This window comes from Pelobates fuscus, chromosome 2, assembly GCF_036172605.1.
Source record: "Pelobates fuscus isolate aPelFus1 chromosome 2, aPelFus1.pri, whole genome shotgun sequence".
Classification (NCBI taxonomy): domain Eukaryota; kingdom Metazoa; phylum Chordata; class Amphibia; order Anura; family Pelobatidae; genus Pelobates; species Pelobates fuscus.
This window is the reverse complement of record NC_086318.1, coordinates 214,789,138-214,811,230: the sequence shown is the minus strand read 5'-3', so window position 1 is coordinate 214,811,230 and position 22,093 is coordinate 214,789,138. Positions and strand designations below refer to the sequence as shown.

Here is a 22,093-nt window from a genome sequence, read left to right as displayed (position 1 = left end):
CACCCACAACTGCATGTCCTGGGCATCGGGCGATAGCGCATCCCTGGTGATTTTCGGCAGATTTTCAGCCAAAAATATCGGCAGCTGAAATTTCGGTGCATCCCTTCATAACCGGTCCTGTTTCTTCCTGGTTGCTCAGTTTAGTGGAGCTAAACTCAAGAGGCAGCAATTGCTCAGAGCACCTGTCTTACAAATACTTCTCACTGAACCTGAACAACTTTAGCTTAGTGGGCTTAATAAGCTTCATATTGCCCGTCTCAGGTAACCACTGCTACTGATCATTCTTGTCACTTGCTTGGTTAATTGCTTTCTAGAGCACACAGCAGCCGTCTGTGTGTGATTAATTCAATTATTAGAACAGCAGAACCCAGTTCATAGGAACTTAGCACAAGGCTAAACTCCACCTTAGGCACGCTGGAAAGAAGAGGACAATCTGTAGGCTATCTTAAAACCATTCCATGGACTTTGACTACCCATTGGGGTGAAAAGATTGGATACTAATAGGGCAGCTAGTGTCCGTTCATAATCCATTTAGAGGTGTCACAGAAACTTTGAGCCACAGTATTGTCAGTTTTGGGCAGGTCACATACCCTTGTTCAACTACTTCATAAACAAGATGAATGCCTTTCTGGAAAACAAGTAAGTTATTCTTGGGGGCACACCTCACACTAATGTAACAGCAGTGGTCAGTAAACTAAAAACCTACTCAAAGCTAGTGTTCATTAATGAGTTGGTGGCCTGAACTGATACTAGCTGTGATCCTCAGTTGTAAGGAACAATTTAAAAGGGGAGGGAGAAAAAAAAAAAAAAAGGAGCAATTGATGAAAAATGTACGGAGGGAGGATTGGCAGGCAGAAACTACAGGTATAAGGATGCATAGAAAAGTGGGGCATTAACACAGGAGCCAGATATGTATGGAGAGGGGACTACAAGGAGCAATGTAAGGGAGTAGTAGACATAAACTGGTGGGTCATGTTTAAAAAATGTGTTTGAGTGGTGTAAACTTAAACAGCCTTACCACACCCCTATGCCTCACCCCCACCCCCTACAATCACCAGGTGTCAAAAAACAAATGTCAAGGCCACAAGAAGCCAACCCTACACAACCCCACACTGACACCAGCTCCCACACACATACACAGACATAATAATAAAAGCACAGAAACAAATTGCAAACACATTCACAGATACACATAGATATACACTTACATACACACACACACGTTCACCGCCAGATACACATTCTCAGGCACATGCACAGATAAGCATTGTCAAACACACACGTCAATACTGATACACACTACCAGAGAAAGTTTGTCAGTATGTGCGTAAGTGTTCTCTGTGCATCAGTGTGTTTGCGTGCGTAGGTATTCGTGTGTGAGTCTTTGTCTCCAAAGAGTCAACCTGGTAGCTATGTGCCACATGTATACATGGGGCTACACACTATTTTCATATCTGTAACTTTATTATTTTGTAATTTTTTTTTTAAAGGTTTTCTATCCTACCAAGATGTTTCTTTTTATTTCCATTTATGCATACTGAAAGAAAATACTTCCAGGACACCAAAAATACTCTGAATCAGAGAGTGCTTTTTTTGCAAATCGCATGGCAGTTTAGTAGATTATACTCAAAGAGTGATCATCTGCATGCAGAGTTCCAACTTATCATTCACCTCTCCCTTCAAACTTGTTTCAATATTTGTAAAACTATTCTAAATTCTGGCAGTGAATAAAAAAAAATAAAAAATTAAAATAGTATTTTTCACTTGAATTACTCATGCTGCTCTGCGGTTACCTCTGTCCCTTTTTTCCCCCTCCAAGTGCCTTTCTTTGCAATGGTTTCACGCTGCTTGGCTGAGTCTTGCAGTGTGAATTATCTCCGCAGACGCAGTTGAGAGTAAACGATGATAGAGCGTGTTTTTTCACACTGAAGTACAGTCATTGGCACTACACTGACACTAGATGTGTGGGAAAGTTTTTATCTTCTCAGGGAGGGAGGGGTGATTAGGTCTTCAATAGTTAATTAACGTTTCCATTCATTTTTGGAAAAAATCCCTTTTCTCAACTTAAAATTAATACTGCTGTGGTGGCTTCCCATTATATATTAATACAAGATTATAAAACAAAATATAATCATCATTATAAAACATCATTCTAAAGTCCCCTTATTTATTTTTTGTTCAATAGAGGTGTAATGATATAATTAAAGTTAAATGAAAAAATCAGAATTGGCACAACAAAAATGACTAATATTGCACAGCCATCAGGCTAGACAATATTGTACCCATTTTTGCTTTGCACCATTACCGCTTTTTTGTCTGTCCGAATGTTTCCCCGAATATTTTTCTGTAAATTAATTTCAGCTGAGCAAAACAATCACATAGACAAATGTCAGATGTCCCAAACAAAATTTTAGTTTTGGGAATAAAATCTCACCCTGCACAAGTCTACTAAACACAACACAATTGTAAAGACAAAATTGAGGCTGAAATAGTGGATCTGTAAAAAATCCCCAACTGTGCTTAAGTTACAATTTCGTTATTTCAGCATGAATTTTGCCATTTGGATTTACAATTCTAAGATTTGACATTTAGACAATAACCATTGTCATGCTTGAGACTGTCACTTGTAATGTAATTTAAGTATTACTGCCCTTTTAAGTATGGAAATGTTCTTGTTTATAATCTGATACAGTACAATTAAAGAACTATATGACATTACACAACATACGTTTTGGGAATACTGCAGTCAACGCTGAAAACAATATATGTATATAAAGAGAAATACTGGACAAGAGTTAACTTCTAAAAGAATGTTAAAAATTTAGACACAACAATGATGTCAATGTATGCTTGAACAAATAATCTCCTTTGTAGCTTGATGTTATCATTTAGTGGGAGATGGTTATTACTTAGTGTTAAAACACCTCCTGTCTTTAGCTATCAATGCATAGGCTGCTTTCCACAGGTAATGAATACTTGTGCTGGGAAAACCAGAGGTCTGTGCTATGTTAAGTAACTAGTACCTTGGGAAAACCTTATTTTCCTTTCTTAAACCTGGAATACTAACAAACCTGAAATCTAAAGAACCGTACAAAAGTTTGCTAAATCTATTGTGCACAATGTCTCTACTACACTACCAGGTTTCCACAGATTGCAAGCAGCAATGTTGGTGGCCACACAAAGGAACATAAATATAGATTTCGCCCCACCAAAAATAAAGACCCTTTCCACCCTACACTCGATACTCAGAGATGCATACCCACAAAACCTTCCTAACTTCACTCTAAAATGGACAGACGAATTTCAAATCAACGTGACTTCACAACAATGGAGGAACATTTTCATCTCCACACATAAATCTTCGATCTCAACCTATACACAGGAATGTAACTTTAAGCGAGTAACTCGCTGGCACAACATGCCCTCTAAACTTCACAAATTCTACCACACGTCGCCAGATTTATGCTGGAGATGTAATAATCCAAATGCCCATCACGCACACATCTGGTGGCAATGTCCAATGATACACAAATTTTGGAGGAGGATTCACACCGTTACACAGCTGATTTTCCACAAATCCTTCTCTTGTGCCCCTGAACACTACATCTTACTGCTACCCCCCCGAGAACTCACGGCACAAGAGTTAGCCCTGTTCCGTCACCTTTCCATGGTGGCTTCCTAACTAATACCAAAATATTGGAAACAACCTAAACCACCTCCAATTCGAGAATGGATACTGAGAGTTGAAGATATTAGACTGATGGATGAAATTACCTTAACTAAACAAGGGAGATATGCTAAATTTAAGTCCATATGGGATCTTTGGAATAAACACGCATACAGCAAATAACCACTGCCATAACAACTCTCTTCTCCATAATTCTATGTCCACAACAACCATATAGGCTCCTTCTCTACCTCTGCCTCTACTTCTCCACCATCCACCTCCTAGCCACTCATTACTGAGTCTTGGTTCTCCAACACATAGTAGAAACTTTTGATATACATGAGAAACGTACCAAAATCAACATGAAACGTTATATATAACCTGCTTATTGTTTCTTTCAACTACCTATTATTATATTATAGTATTGATTTTTGAACTGTTACCGTATATACAAAATATGCTAAAACTTAACCTATTAGAAAATAAGTAAATCTACATATATAGACAACTTTACAATATATCACGAAAATATGTTATCTCAATTACGAACAGCTAACCTTCTACTCTTTACCATTTGATGTATGTAATGTTCTGTAAAACCTGTTTTGTACTGTTTAAAACTGTGAAATACCGGAGTTGTACTCTCGCTTTACAATTACTCCTGTTTAACTTTGTATAAAGTATAAAACGAAAAAATAAAATAAAAAATATATATATAGATTTTGCAGGTATAGCAACATAGTATACAAATGTGCATTGCATTAAAATATTTTAAAACGGCTCTGTAACGGTGTAGGTCTTCACAGACAGAATTTCAGCGAAATTCCAATACAGTAAATGTGAGTATTTCATAAAGATTTTATCTTTATTGAATACTCATTGGAGGGGAAGAGGTAAAAATTTAGAAATATTTTTTTTTAATTGAAATTTAAACAAACCTGCCAGACCATGTAAATTATAGGCTTCATATTGCACATCTCAGGTAACTACTGCTACTGATCGTCACACCACATTTATAGACTTTTTGTAAAAAAAAAAAATATATATATTTTATGGTTATTTAAAGGGACACTATGGTCACCAGAACCACTACAGCTTAATTCAGTTGTTCTGATGTCTACTGCCCTGTCTCTGCAAGCTTTATTATAAAACTGTCTTTTCAGGGAAAGGCTGAATGTTCCCCATAGAGATGCATTGACTCAGTGCATCTCTAGGAGCAGATGCGGATAGGCGCAGGGCGGCATTTTGCCAATCATGCGCGATAGCCTCCCAATGCTTTCCTATGGGAAACCATTGGATTGGTGAGAACATCAAGTTTGATGATTTAAGTCAAGGGGACGTGGTGGAGCCAGCCATGAGAAAACCCGCGCAGAGCTGGAAAAGGGTGATTAAATCACCTTTTTCCTGCACGGAGAGTGGGTCCAGCCACCTAATCGGCGCCATTAGAGCTGTAGTGTCAGGAATACATGCTTGTATTCCTGACACTATAGTGTTCATTTAAAAAAATAAATTTTAATATTTTTGATTTGGTTAAAACACCTGGACTGATCTGACTTCTCTTAATTCTAAAAATGAGTCCTGACATAACACCTCACACACGCATCCATGTCTGTCTCATATGTGGTTAATGGGATGAAAACATTTGTAGATATAAAACATTTTTATTTTATTTTTTAAAGCAACAAAAACACACACACCTAAAACAAAATTGATGTACAAAAGTTTAGAAAAGTGATCATGAACTCAAATACATACCAAATATAGCACTGCTGCCACAATCAGGTGTGTGACAATCAGTAGTGTGAAATCTAAACACTTCGGTAAACACTTACTCTGGTCGGTACACTGGGAGCCAATACACAAGTCTCCCGCCTGTGACAAGGAACTCTGCAGCAAAGTTTAACAGGTCCGAGAAAATATCACTTAGGTGGTAATTTAACTGAACAGGAACATGGCTTTCTGCACTGGAAGAAAAATTAAGCATTTATCACAAGTTAACAACTATAGAACTTAATGATCAATTATTACAAACAGAATAAACACACATTTAAGTATTTCTATTTTAGCAGCACATTCTATAGTACACACATTGACATAAGGATTATTTGTCCATGGCTCCACTAAAGTAGTATCTTTTTCATTATCTCTACACAACACAATTTGTGAAACCAACAAATAAATAAATGAACCTTTACACATGCCCTTGCTGTCAATCAGACAACAGGCCCAGATACTTCATAGTTGTTTAATTCAGTGGAGCTAAACTCAAAAGGCAGACTTCTCATTGAGTTGCACTGGGTAGGTGATTAGACAGCTAAAGAAAGTCTGAGCTGGACAAGAAGAACTTCTGTTTTTAGATATGTACTCAATGAAAACATGCTTAATTGAATAATTGAATGCATACATATCTTAATTACAGGTATATCTACTAAATTGTAAAAAAAAAAAAGAAAAAAAAAAAGCTGCCAACGGATATTGAGTTGGGGGGGGGCTGGTGATTTATAGAAGTGGGTAAATTAAAAAATAGTGAAACCTATCTATCCCTGACAGGGCTTCTTCAGGTTTCAATTCCGATAGGGGAAGTAGTTGCGAGTTAGTAGTACCATGTAGTAGGTGTACCAAAGGGCCTTTGTCCAGGAAAGCTGTGGGACAAGGGGAGCATGGTGTTTGGGATGGTAGTAAAGTTAGCATTTAAGAAAGACAGAATGGAACCGATAAAGGGTTGTTACAGAAAGGTTTGTGGGATATTGGTTCCGTCCAGCCAGGTTGTAGCTTGAAATTAGCAGCCAGAGTCTTCTAAATCCAGGCTAATACAGCAGGGCCGTTGTAGGTGGATCTGCCAGTTCACTAGTCTCGAAAGGTGGACTGCCTTGTAATATTTACAAGGGGAACGCAGATCAGTTCCTTCTTGATGCTTCGGGTGGGCATAAGTGCTCCAGGCGAAGAGAAGTTTAGTCCATGCAGACACCCAAGTATTTTATACCCTCTCTGCACTATTTAAAAAGGAAATTACCCTTCAGTATATCTGCCTCCTAAGATTGGACCATAATCTTCAGGATTTCAAACTTGTCTTTGTTTATTTTCAAGTTAGCTAGTGAGCTATATTCCTTGAATCTGACAATGATATTAGGCAGGGACACTTCTGGGAAGTGAACAAAGATCAGGAGGTCGTCGGCGTAGTCGCAACCTTGTGCTCTATGCCACCCACCTCCATCCCTTGCTCGGCCATACTGCATCCAGAAAAGGCTTAAAGCGGCACTGTCATGCCGAATCCCGTTGTTTGTTTTTTTAACCCGCCTCCACTACATCCAATTGACCCCCTAGTCACGCCCAAATGCCCCTAAGCCCCCCAGATTACCTGTTTTTTAATCTTTATCTTCTGCCCCGATCTTTATTCAGGGCGCCGCCATCTTTGTGTGGGTAGATGAAGTCCCTGTGGGACACGTCATCTGCCCACACTAGATAGCACTGAGATTCCCGCACATGCCTAGTGAAACACCTGGACATGCGAATGGGAATTTCATCTATTCATTCATTAGTCAGACAGACGAATGAATAAATAGAAAAAAAAAATCAGACGAACAAACTAACACTGTGTATCAGTGTTCGTTTGGTTTATTACAAGGAGGGAGGCTCCCCACCACTTCATAAGCCCCCCATGTCCCCCTCTCACTCTATGGGGGTCAATATGACCCCCATAATAGCACAAGGGAGATTAAAATCTCCCGAACGCCCCTACTCGCTATACCGCGAGTAGGGGCATGTCTACTAAACAGTGAGCAGCCCGTGGCTGCTCACTGTAGAAAAAAAATTACATAAATTACAATAAGGGGGGGCGGACCTATTGTCCTCCCCCCTCCCCCACCCTGAGCGGCGGGTGGGGGCCATGAAGATAATGAGGGGGGGGGCTACTGTCCTCCCCCCAAGGCCCCTGCCCCCGAGCAGCGGGTGGGGGCCATGAAGATAATGGGGGGGGGGCTACTGTCCTCCCCCCCATGCCCCTACCCCTGGGCAGTGGGTGGGGGCCCTAAAAAAACAATAAGGGGGGGTGACCTACTGTCTGCCCACCCTGGCCCCCACCCCTGAGCGGTGGGTGGGGGCCCTAAATAAAGAGAGGGGGGAGTGGACCTACTGTCCTCCCCCCGGCCCCCACCCCTGAGCGCTGGGTGGGGGCCCTAAATAAAAAGGGGGGGGGCACCTACTGTCCCCCCCGGCCCCCACCCCTGAGCGGCGGGTGGAGGCCCTCAAAAAACAATAAGGGGGGGGGAGGCTACTGTCCTCCCCCCGGCCCCCAACCCTGAGCGGTGGGTGGGGGCCCTAGATAAGAATATAAGAATGGTGGGGGGGGGGACCTACCGTCCTCCCCCCCCCGGCCCCACCCCTGAGCGGTGGGTGGAAGCCCTAAAAAAACCATAAGAGGGGGGACCTACTGTCCCCCCCCCGGCCCCCACCCCTGAGCGGCGGGTGGGGGCCCTAAAAAAAAAAACAATAAGGTGGGGGGACCTACTGTCCCCCCCGGCCCCCACCCCTGAGCGGCGGGTGGAGGCCCTCAAAAAACAATAAGGGGGGGGGCTACTGTCCTCCCCCCCCTGGCCCCCACCCCTGAGCGGTGGGTGGGGGCCCTAAATAAAGAGGGGGGGGGCACCTACTGTCCTCCCCCCGGCCCCCACCCCTGAGAAGTGGGTGGGGGCCCTAGATAAGAATATAAGAATGGTGGGGGGGACCTACCTACCATCCTCCCCCCCCGGCCCCCACCCCTGAGCGGTGGGTGGGGGCCCTAAAAAAACAATAAGAGGGGAGACCTACTGTCCCCCCCGGGCCCCCACCCCTGAGCGGCGGGTGGAGGCCCTCAAAAAACAATAAGGGGGGGGGGGGGGGCTACTGTCCCCTGAGAGGTGGGCGGGGGCCCTAAATAAAGGGGGGGACACCTACTGTCCCCCCCTGGCCCCCACCCCTGAGCGCTGGGTGGGGGCCCTAAATAAAAAGGGGGGGGGGCACCTACTGTCCTCCCCCTGGCCCCCACCCCTGAGCGGTGGGTGGGGGCCCTAGATAAGAATATAAGAATGGTGGGGGTGGGGGGGGACCTACCGTCCCCCCCCCCCTGAGCGGCGGGTGGGGGCCCTAAAAAAAAACAATAAGGGGGGGGGGGACGACCTACTGTCCCAAGCCCCTAGTCACCCCTCCCCCCACCCAAATCAAACTATCCCCTACCTACCCCCCTCACCCTAAAAATAGTGAGGGGGGAATAAAATAACTAACCTGTAAAAAAAAAAAATTAAACTTACTATTTGACGTCTTCTTTTTTCTAAAATTTTCATTTTTCAGCCTCAAAAAAGGCAAATAAAAAGCCATCATACCCGTCGAACTTCAAATAAAATAAAAAACCCGAGCGCAAAAAAAACCCTGACGAAAAGAAAAAACCCGAGCACAAAAAAATAATCCATCTTCACCCATGGGCGCAGACTGAGCTACGCAGGGCGGGGGAAGGCTTTGCAATTAGGCTAAGAACACTCTGATTGGTGGGTCTAAGCCAATCAGAGTGCTCTTTGTCATTTTACACAGCGTGGGAAAGTTCTTTGATATTTTCCCACGCTGTGTAAAATGACACAGAGCACTGTGATTGGATGGCTTGAAAACCATCCAATCACAGTGCTCTGTGTCATTTTACACAGCGTGGGAAAGTTCTTTGGAATTTTCCCACGCTGTGTAAAATGACACAGAGCACTGTGATTGGATGGTTTCAAGCCATGGTCCCTCCCCACCATTCTTATCTAGGGCCCCCACCCACCGCTCAGGGGTGGGGGCCGGGGGGAGGACAGTAGGTCCCCCCCATATCTTTATTTAGAGCACCCACCCACCGCTCAGGGGTGGGGGCCAGGGGGGGGGGGGAGGACAGTAGGTCCTCCCCCCCCCCCTTATTGTTATTTAGGGGGCCCCATCAGCCGCGCAAGGGGGGGGGGGAGAGGTTATTAGGGTTTTGTTTTTTGTTTTTCAGTGAGCAGCCACAGGCTGCGCACTGCTTACTAGACATGCCCCTACTCGCAGTATAGCGAGTAGGGGCATATTATTTACTAATACCAAGTAATCTTTACTTAGTGTTAGTAAATGTGGCTGAAAGACCAATTTAGGTCTTTCAGCCTTTTAGTAGATAGCTCCCTGACACCGTGCTATCGGTATGAATAGGATCAGAGTTTCATTCATTAGAATGAAATTGCGATCCGAACAAAGTGCCAAATTGCGTTCTAAAAGAAACGAACATACTGTTCTCATTTCAGTTAGAACGCAATTCGGCAGTTTCGTCTAAAATGACAGGAAGCACCGCGGGAACGGTAAGAATTATGGGAAAATTGCTCTGACCAGCAGAAATGAAGCACACTTTGCTCCTCCGCTGGTCAGAGCTGGTCAAGCGGAGGAATCCTTCATAAGGCAGAGAGTCCCTACTTTGTCTTATGATTTTAAAGAAAACTAAAGAAGACAGGAAGAAAAGAATAACAGATCCTGAGAGAGGGGGAGAAGAGGAAGAGATTGAGGAGAGGTAAGTTCGGCATGACAGTGCCGCTTTAATAGAGAGAATGAAGAGGAGATAGAGGGCAGCCCTGTCGTGTACTCTTATGGATAGGGAACGAGGGAACAAGGACCCATTAAGCCACACCTGGCCCGATGAATAAGAGTATCCATTTGTGGTTGCCAAAATGCCAAAGCCCATCTCTCTGAGGGTGGAGAGTAAAAGTCCAGTCCACCCAGTCCAACACCTTCTCTGAGTCGGTTAATAGAGAAAAAGGAGAGTGGTACCTGATTGATACACCCTATGCATCATGTTAAATGTCTGTATTGTCCTATACCTCCCTTCTAAATATGAAGCCAACCTGATAAGGCAGTAGCTGCTTAATCCTTTCAGCCAGGACCTTTGCAAAATGTTTAGGTCTGCAATCAACAGCAAAATGGGTCTGTAGGAGAGCACGCACACAGATTCTTGCCCACCTTGCACAGTACTGTTAATGCTGGCCAACAATGAGTTTCTTGGAAAGACATCAACATCGCTTGGTCGTTCAAGCATCCAAAAGTTTAGGGACGAATAGGTTGCCGAAAATAACATAATACTGTAACGTGAGGCCATCGGGACCATGCACTTTGCCTGTGTGTGTTAGTTTAAGTGTAGTCTGTAGATCATCCAAGGATATCAGAGAGTCTAGCAACCTCGCTGTATCTATTGAAAGGGATCACTGCAGATGTCGCCCGAAATAGTTCGATATCTGCACCTGCTTCAGTTGAAGGGCTTTGCCCTCAGGTGTAGGGGATGAGCTATAGAGAGAAGTATACCAAGACTAAAAATCTATATTGTCAAGGTATCTGTATTGTTATTATTATTATTGCCATTTATATAGCGCCAACAGATTCCGTAGCGCTTTACAATATTATGAGAGGGGGGATGTAACTATAAATAGGACATTTACAAAAATGTGTTCCTTTAATATATTTAAACCCATTAGTGAAAATTTCCTATTTAATAATTTTCTGAGGAACATTTGAATATGACATGATTACTAAATCAGACCATGATTAAACAGTAACCCAATTTATATTATGTTTGTGTGTCTGTGAACATTATATATATATATATATATATATATATATATATATATATATATATATATACACACACATACATACATACATACATACATACATACACACACACACACACACACACATTGTTCTTGTTAATTCACTTACAATAGTTCTGTTTTTATGATCTCTTTCTGTGTGCCTGTTTTTCGAGTGGACTCTCTAATTCCATATGGTGCTGTAAATGGAAAAAAAAGTCAGTAAAACATATTTCACAAATATAGCATTTTACACTTTTCAAATAATCAAATACTGCTAGTAGTGTTTAATACAATGTATTTGTATTATTGAAGTATAACGGTTCTGGGAAATTATTCATTAAATCTTTTGCTATGACAGGATATATATATGTTTTTTTGTGTTTTTTTAAGTGCATATCATTCTGGTGGGAGAGTGAGGGAGGGGGTGATTGACTGGTGACAGTGACTGAGGAAAGGGGTGACAGAGTGACTGAGGAAGGGGGTGACAGAGTGACTGAGGAAGGGGGTGATTGGTGACAGTGACTGAGGAAGGGGGCAAATGGTGACAGAGGGAGAGGGTGACAGAGTGACAGTTACCAAGGGAGGGGTGACAGAGTGACAGAGGATGGGGGTGACCGAGTGACTAAGGGAGGTGGCAACAGAGTGACTGAGGGAGGTGGCGACAGAGTGACTGAGGGAGGTGGCGACAGAGTGACTGAGGGAGGTGGCGACAGAGTGACTGAGGGAGGAAGGACTGGGGACAATGATGGAGGAAGGGAGTGACTGGTGACAGAGTGAGGGTGTTAGAACTACCTTTTTTTTTTCTGGTGGTCCAGTGTCCTGGCTCCCTGGTGGTCCGATGGACTGTCTCTCCAGTCTGCAGCTTTGCCCGGTGTGAGCTGCACGCTGTGCTGTATCTTGCGATATCCAGAAGTCAAAATGTTGCCGTGGTAACCCACCTTAATGCTCTGATTGGCCAGAGATCGCGAGATACAGCACAGTCTGCAGCTCACACCGGGCGGAGCGGAAATTTTGGTGCAGCCCTACTTTACACAATTTTTGTGATATGATTATAATAATGGGAAGGAACGTTTATCAGTTCCCTGTCTTAAAATGGTGTTTTTGATATGAAATTGTAAAACAGTACAGTAACAGGGCAATACATTGAAACAAAAAGAGAAAACGGAAACATACGATCTGTGATGATAGCATCAAATAATGGCCCTTTTCTCCATATTGGTTTTGATGCATCAGAAAGCAGGACATCCACGTAATATTTCTCTAGACCATACTGCCGTAAGTTGGCCCGGATATTTTCATCAGGCCCTCTCCACTTCTGGTTCATTCTACTGGCTTTACCTAATGAAGCGTGTGAAAATAATCAATCATTTATCCATCATTATTCTCTCTACCTGTACTCAAGCTAGTGTATCCTTAACATTGTCCTGTCTTAAAAGCTCGTCTAATAGAGACTCCACTATGATTTACATTGTTAATCTAAAATAATACATTAACATCCATTCCAGTGGTTTCCATCCTTTCGGAGTAGGAGATAACTACATGGTACCAATGTTTTTGTATTGTAAGGAAATTCTGAATTAAATTTAAGGCAGTGCCTATCAGTGATATAAATGGACATCTCCTTAACCTCAAAATCACATTCTACCATTTCTAGATATGTTATTTAAAGGAACACTATAAACACCAAAACAACTTAATCTTAATGAATTGGTTTTGGTATATAGAGCATACCCCTGCAATCGCATTGCTCAATTATCTGCCATTTAGGAGTTACATTACTTTTTTATGCAGCCCTAGTCACGCCTATATTGGCGGCTGAGGCTCACATAACCTCCCTGAGAAAGAGGTCTGATTACATAGTGTGTTTATTTTAGAAGTTCATGTCAACTACCTGCAGCCTCTGGTGTGTGATTGAAGTTCAATTAACAGAGAAGGAGAAATGAATTTGCAAAGTAAACACACTGAAATAGCCTGTACTATACACCAAAATTGCATCATTAAACTAAAGTTTTTTTGACGCTTAGAGTATCCCTTTAAGTTCAGTGCACCAGTAATTGCTCATACTATTCCCCAAAAGGAATGATTGAAACATCTCTGTTCATGTTATGTGGATAAGCAGCATGTGCATTGTGTGAAGGAGTTATGGGTATAGGTAGGTTGTATGGCATGTGTGTTCTGTGTACGAGTAAGTACAACATTTGAGTAATAAACACCATTCTCTCTTCTTTTTACCTTTCTAGAAAGGACTCAATAACAAATGGCGGTTTCAGGTGACAGGTCTGATTTAAATATTAAAGGACTCTAAAACTTACCTAAACCATGGGCTGTGTTGTAATCAATTTCAGAGCCACATACATAAGCCCCAAAGTGAGCACATGGCACCAAAAGACCACCTATAGGAAGCAGATTTGGAGACTTATGAATAAAAACATAATGCACTACCCGACGGCTACTTCATTGATGCGTTCCCCAAGGAATATATTCCATTATTTATTTCATAATTTCATGACCACCAAATCTTTCTGCAGAAATCACAGTCTAGTCCAGTCACACAATGTGTGAGCAGATAATGACTGTTATTTGGGATCAACCGAGCTACTGTTAAATAAGTGGGTCTTCCATTTTGGAAACATGGTTTTAATGACCACATTATTATGAAGTCAGAATACAACCAGTTCTTAAAGTGATCATAGGTTTCATATATAAGAGCTGTCCAGCATTAACACAGTCGAGAAAGGGGCTCTCCGCATTCTGCAACTTACAATTATCTCCATTACACCTGTCTAAGCCAATTAAAGGAATGCTTTTAGTGTTGAGCCAGTATTGAATCACTAGTAAAATAACCCCTAAACACACACAAAAACAAAACAAAAAACTAGTAGGTAATATATTTTAGAATTTTCATAAAATAAGCTTATTATTGGTTATCTGGGATATAATTTATTGGCCAAATGGAAAGCATAAACATATATTAAATAAACTGCTGACTTCACTGTAATCCTAGATGTATGTTTTATATATGTTACCACAAATTGAAAGGATTTCTAGATATTAGAACCAACACTAAAAAGGGAGGGATAGTATTTTGGCCCCACTCAGCTTGATTGCTTTCCCTAGTAACAGTGGAATGGATTGGAGAAAAGATTGTAAAACGGTTGTTTTGCTCAGCTGCAGTGAAATGATCTCCTCCAAGAATATTCTGCACGTTCGGTTTTCCAATTTAACTGATTAGAACTAATAATAAAATAGATTTTGGCATGCCTAAATGTTTTATTTTCAAGGAGACATATACAACAGTAGGTAATAATTCTTTCTGCCTATAATATTTTGCAGTGTTTCACCTTTTTACTTTGGCATGGTCGTAGACAAGTATGACAACAGTAATACAACAATGCCACCTAGAGGCTGTAAAAAAACCAAAAAAAAACTGCATTGTGCCACTGCATTATTTTTTTTTCTCCTTCACTACTGGATTCTTTTTAAAACACACAATTTACAATAAAAGATGCATGGGGAATTAAAAGTGACAATACAGCAACTACAGACTTAAGCCATGCCTATGACATTTAAAATGATGTAGAATTATAAAAACTGATTTTTTTTTTTTTTTATTAAAAGGAACACATCAAGTACTGTAGTGGTTACAGTGACAAACGCCCCCTAGCACTGTCCCACCCACTGTCACTAGTCCAACCACTCAAAATTGCTTAAGTTGTAAATTTTGTGCAACTTTTCACTTTTTGCATTGGCCCAGTGAACCAGAAACCGAATGAAAACTTAACATGGTATGATGCAAGGGGACTCCTGGAACCATGTCCGCTACAGCTTGATGTAGTGGCTACGGAGCTTAGAATACCCGTTTATTTGCTTACCCCTTTGCAAGAATAATGGCTGGGTATAGTCACAACAGTGAGCATAACGTACAGTGAGTGCCAATTCAGGTATTTCAAGTGTTCCAGCTCAAGCACACCCGGTGCAAATAATGAAGCCCTTGCTTAGTTGCATCATGTGTGCTTGAGACACCTGTTTTGCATATTTTGTGAGGGATTTTAACCCCTTAAGGACACATGACGGAAATATTCAGTCATGATTCCCTTTTATTTCAGAAGTTGTGTCCTTAAAGGACCACTATAGGCACCCAGACCACTTCAGCTTAATGAAGTGGTCTGGGTGCCTGGTCCATCTAGGATTAACCCTTTCTGCTGTAAACATAGCAGTTTCAGAGAAACTGCTATTTATAATAGGGTTAATCCAGCCTCTAGTGGCTGTCTCATTGACAGCCGCTAGAGGCGCTTCCGCGCTTCTCACTGTGAAAATCACAGTGAGAAAACGACAGCGTCCATAGGAAAGCATTGAGAATGCTTTCCTACGAGACTGGCTGAATGCATGCGCGGCTCTTGTCGTGCATGCGCATTCAGCCGATGACGGGGAAAGGAGGCGGAGAGAAAAGGTAAGGGATTAACCCCTTCCTCCCCCTTGAGCCCGGCGGGAGGGGGACCCTAAGGGAGGGGGGGACCTTGAGACCCTATAGTGCCAGGAAAACGAGTATGTTTTCCTGGCACTATAGTGGTCCTTTAAGGGAATATTCAGGGAGTTGAATAATTTGCATAAACAACTTGAATAACGTTGCATTTTCAGTTGAATTTGGGGAAACAACTTTAAGCGTTCATTGTGCCGAGCTATTTCAATTGCTTTGTCTGATTTGTTCATTGCATACAGCTGAAAGGCCGTACCTTTTGAAAATATTCAACCACCAATGAAAATCAGTTTTATTGTCAAGTTCTCATTCATACATTTTGTGCAACTTTTCACTTCTTGCATTGGCCCAGTCACCCAGAAACAATATAACTACTTAACATGGGGTGATGCAGACTTTTAGCCTTTTAGCTGTTTGAATTGAAAAACCAAACACAAGCAATTGAAATAGCCCTACACAACTAATGCTTCAAGTGTTTTCCCCGAATTCAACTGAAAATGCAACTTATTATGACTTCTCTAGTCTCGAAATTATTCAACCCCCTGAACAGAATCAACTGTAAACAACGGTATATTTTAATTTATACAGGAAACTGGTGAAACAGTCAACAAATGCCCCCAACTAAAAATGATATATTTCACAATTATAAATGTCCTTTATGATAATTTTCTTAGCCAAACAAAGATAACTTACAACTATAGAAAGAAAGAGGCTACTGGTCGGCAACTCGAAACACGGATTGCCCTCCAAATAGACCTTATATCCTTAAATTTACAAAAAGGCTTGTGCTGCAGGTACCCACTAGAGGGAGTCTTTGCATGCAGTTAGCCAAAACAAAAAACTCTTTAATAGTCCCTCTTGAGGAAGAAAGCAAAAACGTGATTATATGTACAGATGTGAAGTTAAAATAGAGGACCTAGTGGGGTACGGGTCATAGCTATGCCTGGCTGTTGCTTATAGCGGACACAAGGGCTAAGGAGATATAAGTGTGGCTTCAAACATATGCCGAATACTCCATTAGAATAATTGTGTCGAAAAGACCAAGATTACAGAGTGTGCAGCAACAGTTGCTAGAGCGTCTGATTATATTTTGTATCAAAGTGGTGGAAACTGCAAAAATGTATACCCAAAAATGCAAAATATAAATACGATAGAATACCCAGAAAACACCAAAGATATATACAATAATACTTTAGTATATATTTAGGTAGATTGTTTTAGATATTACTTGTTGTATGAGACAAGGGTACAGTTGTGAAGGGTATAAAACTGTAGATGGCTTAAAGGCTGTAGATTACAATATAGTTGTACCTTAAATTGCCATAAAACTTTTTATCCCTTGCAAAGATGTGAAAACAGGCTCTAAATATCTCGTTAGAATATACAATCGATATATATCACGATGTGAAAATATCTGGAGATAATTTAAGAGCTGTTGGGTTACAAGTGCAGTTCAAACTGTTAATATACCTTTAAATGCCATAAATAAAATTCAGTGCAAAAAGCAAATCTTAATTGTTAAGGCAGAAGGTATATGCAAATCCATGTTCAATCATATAGGAAAGCATAAAAATGAAAGATGTAACAATATGTACTTAGATGCCTAAACAGCTAAATGTGATTGGGGGTAGGAGTCCCTAGCATCTTGTACATATCGCATACATATATATTCATATATATTCAAATGGTCTTGAACGTGCTCAGGATCATAGAGATGACACAGCCCCAGAATTGTCCAAACAAAGAAGTTTTAAAAGGTAAAGATGAATCCGCTCATGGTGAGCTGCTCAACGCGCGTTTCGGCGATACCAGTCGCCTTTGTCAAGAGCCGTTTACAGAGTGGATGGCGCCTCTTTTTAAATGAGTCTTAGGACTTCCCCCCAGTATGACGTTGAACTCCCTGTCTAATCGGAAAGTCCGTACGGACGGGAGGGGGCGGGGTAATCCCTTCAATTGATACATGGTCTAGATTGCAGTTAACCCTAAACGGGAAAACAAGTGCTGGAATGAATCAGACACTGATTCAAACACTAAGTACAGATAGCAATATTGGGACCCTGTTGTAAGTTTATAGAGATATAAAAGTCGTCCAACATAAACGAACGGATGGATTAAGTACTTAAAAAGGGCTGTAAAGAATTTACAATATGTAAACCAAAGTACATCCAATTAGTATACAGGACGATATTATTCTATAATAGGCATACAGTTGCCATGATTAGGGATCGAACTGGAAGTTCAAAAGAGGCATAAATAAATGTTCATTATAAATGGAAAAGAAGTAATAAGCATTCTAACATGCAGAGAAACTAGGAGAAATTGTTTGAATGGACGTGTTGTGTTGACAGTTGTTGTTAGAGGGTTAATAAAGATTAACCTTAGATGAAATAAAATAAGAAAAAGGGAATTTTAAACCAAACTAATGAACTTATAGATATATATGCAGGGTATTTACATAGTGTGAACAGTGTAGAGTTTGCAAAATAACTTGACAGGATACATGAATTAGGATATTTAGATAAAGGGGGCAAAAGAAAATCCTTCATTGAGACCTTTTGGGTGTAGTGTTTTAAGTTGAAAAATCCAAAAACTTTCCCGTTGTCTCAGAAAGCGGTCATAGTTACCCCTACGTCTATCCTTCCGGACCAATTCTAATCCACAGAAACGAAGTCCCTGTGGGTTACCAGCATGGACTTCCTTTAGATGACGATGGAAGTTGTGTCCTTAAAGGACCACTATAGGCACCCAGACCACTTCAGCTTAATGAAGTGGTCTGGGTGCCTGGTCCATCTAGGATTAACCCTTTCTGCTGTAAACATAGCAGTTTCAGAGAAACTGCTATTTATAATAGGGTTAATCCAGCCTCTAGTGGCTGTCTCATTGACAGCCGCTAGAGGCGCTTCCGCGCTTCTCACTGTGAAAATCACAGTGAGAAAACGACAGCGTCCATAGGAAAGCATTGAGAATGCTTTCCTACGAGACTGGCTGAATGCATGCGCGGCTCTTGTCGTGCATGCGCATTCAGCCGATGACGGGGAAAGGAGGCGGAGAGAAAAGGTAAGGGATTAACCCCTTCCTCCCCCTTGAGCCCGGCGGGAGGGGGACCCTAAGGGAGGGGGGGACCTTGAGACCCTATAGTGCCAGGAAAACGAGTATGTTTTCCTGGCACTATAGTGGTCCTTTAAGGGAATATTCAGGGAGTTGAATAATTTGCATAAACAACTTGAATAACGTTGCATTTTCAGTTGAATTTGGGGAAACAACTTTAAGCGTTCATTGTGCCGAGCTATTTCAATTGCTTTGTCTGATTTGTTCATTGCATACAGCTGAAAGGCCGTACCTTTTGAAAATATTCAACCACCAATGAAAATCAGTTTTATTGTCAAGTTCTCATTCATACATTTTGTGCAACTTTTCACTTCTTGCATTGGCCCAGTCACCCAGAAACAATATAACTACTTAACATGGGGTGATGCAGACTTTTAGCCTTTTAGCTGTTTGAATTGAGAAACCAAACACAAGCAATTGAAATAGCCCTACACAACTAATGCTTCAAGTGTTTTCCCCGAATTCAACTGAAAATGCAACTTATTATGACTTCTCTAGTCTCGAAATTATTCAACCCCCTGAACAGAATCAACTGTAAACAACGGTATATTTTAATTTATACAGGAAACTGGTGAAACAGTCAACAAATGCCCCCAACTAAAAATGATATATTTCACAATTATAAATGTCCTTTATGATAATTTTCTTAGCCAAACAAAGATAACTTACAACTAGTGAAATGCTAATGTACACGTCTACAGATCACTCAAATCAGCAATAAAAGTTTGAAACAATTTCCTTTCAATGTTTAACTACATATCCCATTGCTAACATTCACAATTTTTTGTTATCATTTTATCAGTAGTGGCCTTGTACCTGGCAATAATGCTGATTCACCCCTAACAGATATAATGAGTTCATAAATGGAAGCTAGCCCAGCTAGGCCTGTTATAATTCGCTTGTCATTGGAATGGCAACATGCGAGAAATGTCTCCTGGTACTTACCAGTTCCAACAAAAGGATCAAATACTAAATCGTTTGGTTTCACTCGTAAATGGTTTGCCATAAGAAAAGCAAGCCCAGCGTCCATGCTTGTGTTGCCAATGAAATGCCTCTTCTTGACACTGTAGGAATTGATCAGGTCTCTTTGTCCATCTGCAATCTTATTAAAACAGTTGTTCCCATTAAATAATCAACAGGCTTGTATTCATTTCATAGCTCAGATTACAAGATTTCGACAAGGCAAGACTTGATAAACATATAGTGTTATTCAAGAAAGTGGGAAATCAAAGTCAATTTTAAATTCAAGGTAAACAAATAGCCAAACTGAAAACATTTTCTAAGTCAGCTACACTTCAGAATAAAACTTGCTTTCCTCACAAGGATTCAATTTAATAACAATAATTATGTGTGCAAATCGCACTATGTATAAGAAACTATATAGCATATAAATATCTGCATTATACTAAGTGAAGACATCTTATGCAATTAGTAGCTTTATAAATGCATACAAATATTAAAGGGACACTATAGTCACCTGAACAACTTTAGCTTAATGAAGCAGTTTTGGTGTATAGAACATGCCCCTGAATCCTCACTGCTCAATCCTCTGCCATTTAGGAGTTAAATCCCTTTGTTTATCCCGGCATGTGACTTGCACAGCCTTCCATAAACACTTCCTGTAAAGAGAGCCCTATTTAGGCTTTCTTTATTGCAAGTTCTGTTTAATTAAGATTTTCTTATCCCCTGCTATGTTAATAGCTTGCTAGACCCTGCAAGAGCCTCCTGTATGTGGTTAAAGTTCAATTTAGAGATTGAGATACAATTTTATGGCAAGACAGGAGGCTTCATATTTGCTTATCTTTCTTTACTGTAACTCCCAGCAGCAAAGAAATAGTTAACAAGTTGTAAATAAAAATTCAACCAATCATAACATATCATACAACAATATAGTGCTATCAGACTCCTCCCACTTCCTCTTTCTTTGCTGCTTGCCTCCCAGGTGAGTCTATTCCAATAACACTGCTTACTCTAATTCATTGTTTTATTATATTGTCTTTTATTTTTGATTCTAAACAAAAGATTTTGTATATTAATACTTTTCTTTAATAAATGCTTGTTGCTTTAAGGGCACCTTGCTTCACTAAATTTATGATAATAAATTTTATGATAATATAATTCTGGCAGATGAGGCACTCACTAGCGGAAAATTTGACCCACACACAGTCAGGGAATGGGCTCAACGAGCTCTTTGCCTGTTGGGTAACGCCAATGTGGCAATGTCGGTAGAGAGACGGAAAGCAGCACTCTATAAGATTGATGCCAAATTGGTGGACTTAAGTTCAAAGGAATTGGGGCCAGAAGACGATGGTCTTTTGTTCGGCGATAAGTTTATGCGAGACCTCTCTAAGCATGTCTCGGTTTTTACAACCCTAAATAAAGCCCAATCCTCATTACGAAGGGTTTTTAGGTCCCAATCTAGCCGTTTTTATGGGAGAGCTGGTCGCTTTCGGGGTCGAGCTACCAGTAGGGCAGCCTTTCAAGGCTACAGACCCCGCCCCACAGACTATTGGTCTTCAGGACCCACCCGACCATACCACAGACAACTCTTCAATGCAAGAGGCTCCTTCCGAGGACGTGGTTCTGCATCCCTGCGCGGACGCACTGCTTCAGGTAATGGACCTTACTTATTTCAAAAATGTACCAATTGCTGGTCGACTAACCCTTTTTGTCCAACAGTGGAAACTGCTCTCTCAGGATCACTGGATCCTTCATACAGTCAGGGGTTTCAAGTTAGATTTCCTTACACACCCCATTCAATACGGTCATCCGACACCTCTCGAGATGTCGCGAGTAGACAAACAAATTTTGAATTCGGAGTTACACAAACTTCAAGAAAAAAGGGCGATCGAGCCTTCGCCCTTCCCACAAACTTTCATCAGCAATATTTTCCTAGTACAAAAAAAGACGGGAGAACACCGTCCTATTATCAACCTAAAACAATTGAACCAATTTATCACATACCGCCATTTCAAGATGGAGGGTATCCATCTTCTCAGAGACCTACTCTGCGTGGGAGATTGGTTCTCCCGATTCGATCTGAAGGACGCTTACCTCACGGTCCCTATCGCACAGAGTCATCGTGCCTTTCTGCAATTTCTCTGGCAAGGCGAAGTTTGGCAGTTCACCTGCCTTCCCTTCGGACTTTGCTCAGCTCCTTGGTGTTTCACCAAGTTAAGGAAACCGGTCATAGCTCTACTCCGTTCCCAAGGAGTACACTCCATCATATATCTA

At 41.2% G+C, this 22,093-nt stretch overlaps 1 protein-coding gene across 1 annotated transcript in view; it reads right to left on the bottom strand.

Moving 5' to 3' along the window:
- The window catches only part of TRMT11 (tRNA methyltransferase 11 homolog), a 51,633-nt gene that overhangs the window by 10,227 nt on the left and 19,313 nt on the right, over positions 1–22,093 (bottom strand). The window contains exons 7-11 of the mRNA XM_063441164.1: positions 19,805–19,961; positions 13,587–13,667; positions 12,448–12,612; positions 11,402–11,471; positions 5,500–5,631 (exon numbers count right to left, since the gene is read on the bottom strand). Of these exons, the coding sequence (XP_063297234.1) occupies positions 5,500–5,631; positions 11,402–11,471; positions 12,448–12,612; positions 13,587–13,667; positions 19,805–19,961 (605 nt within the window). The remainder of the gene's footprint in view (positions 1–5,499; positions 5,632–11,401; positions 11,472–12,447; positions 12,613–13,586; positions 13,668–19,804; positions 19,962–22,093) is intronic.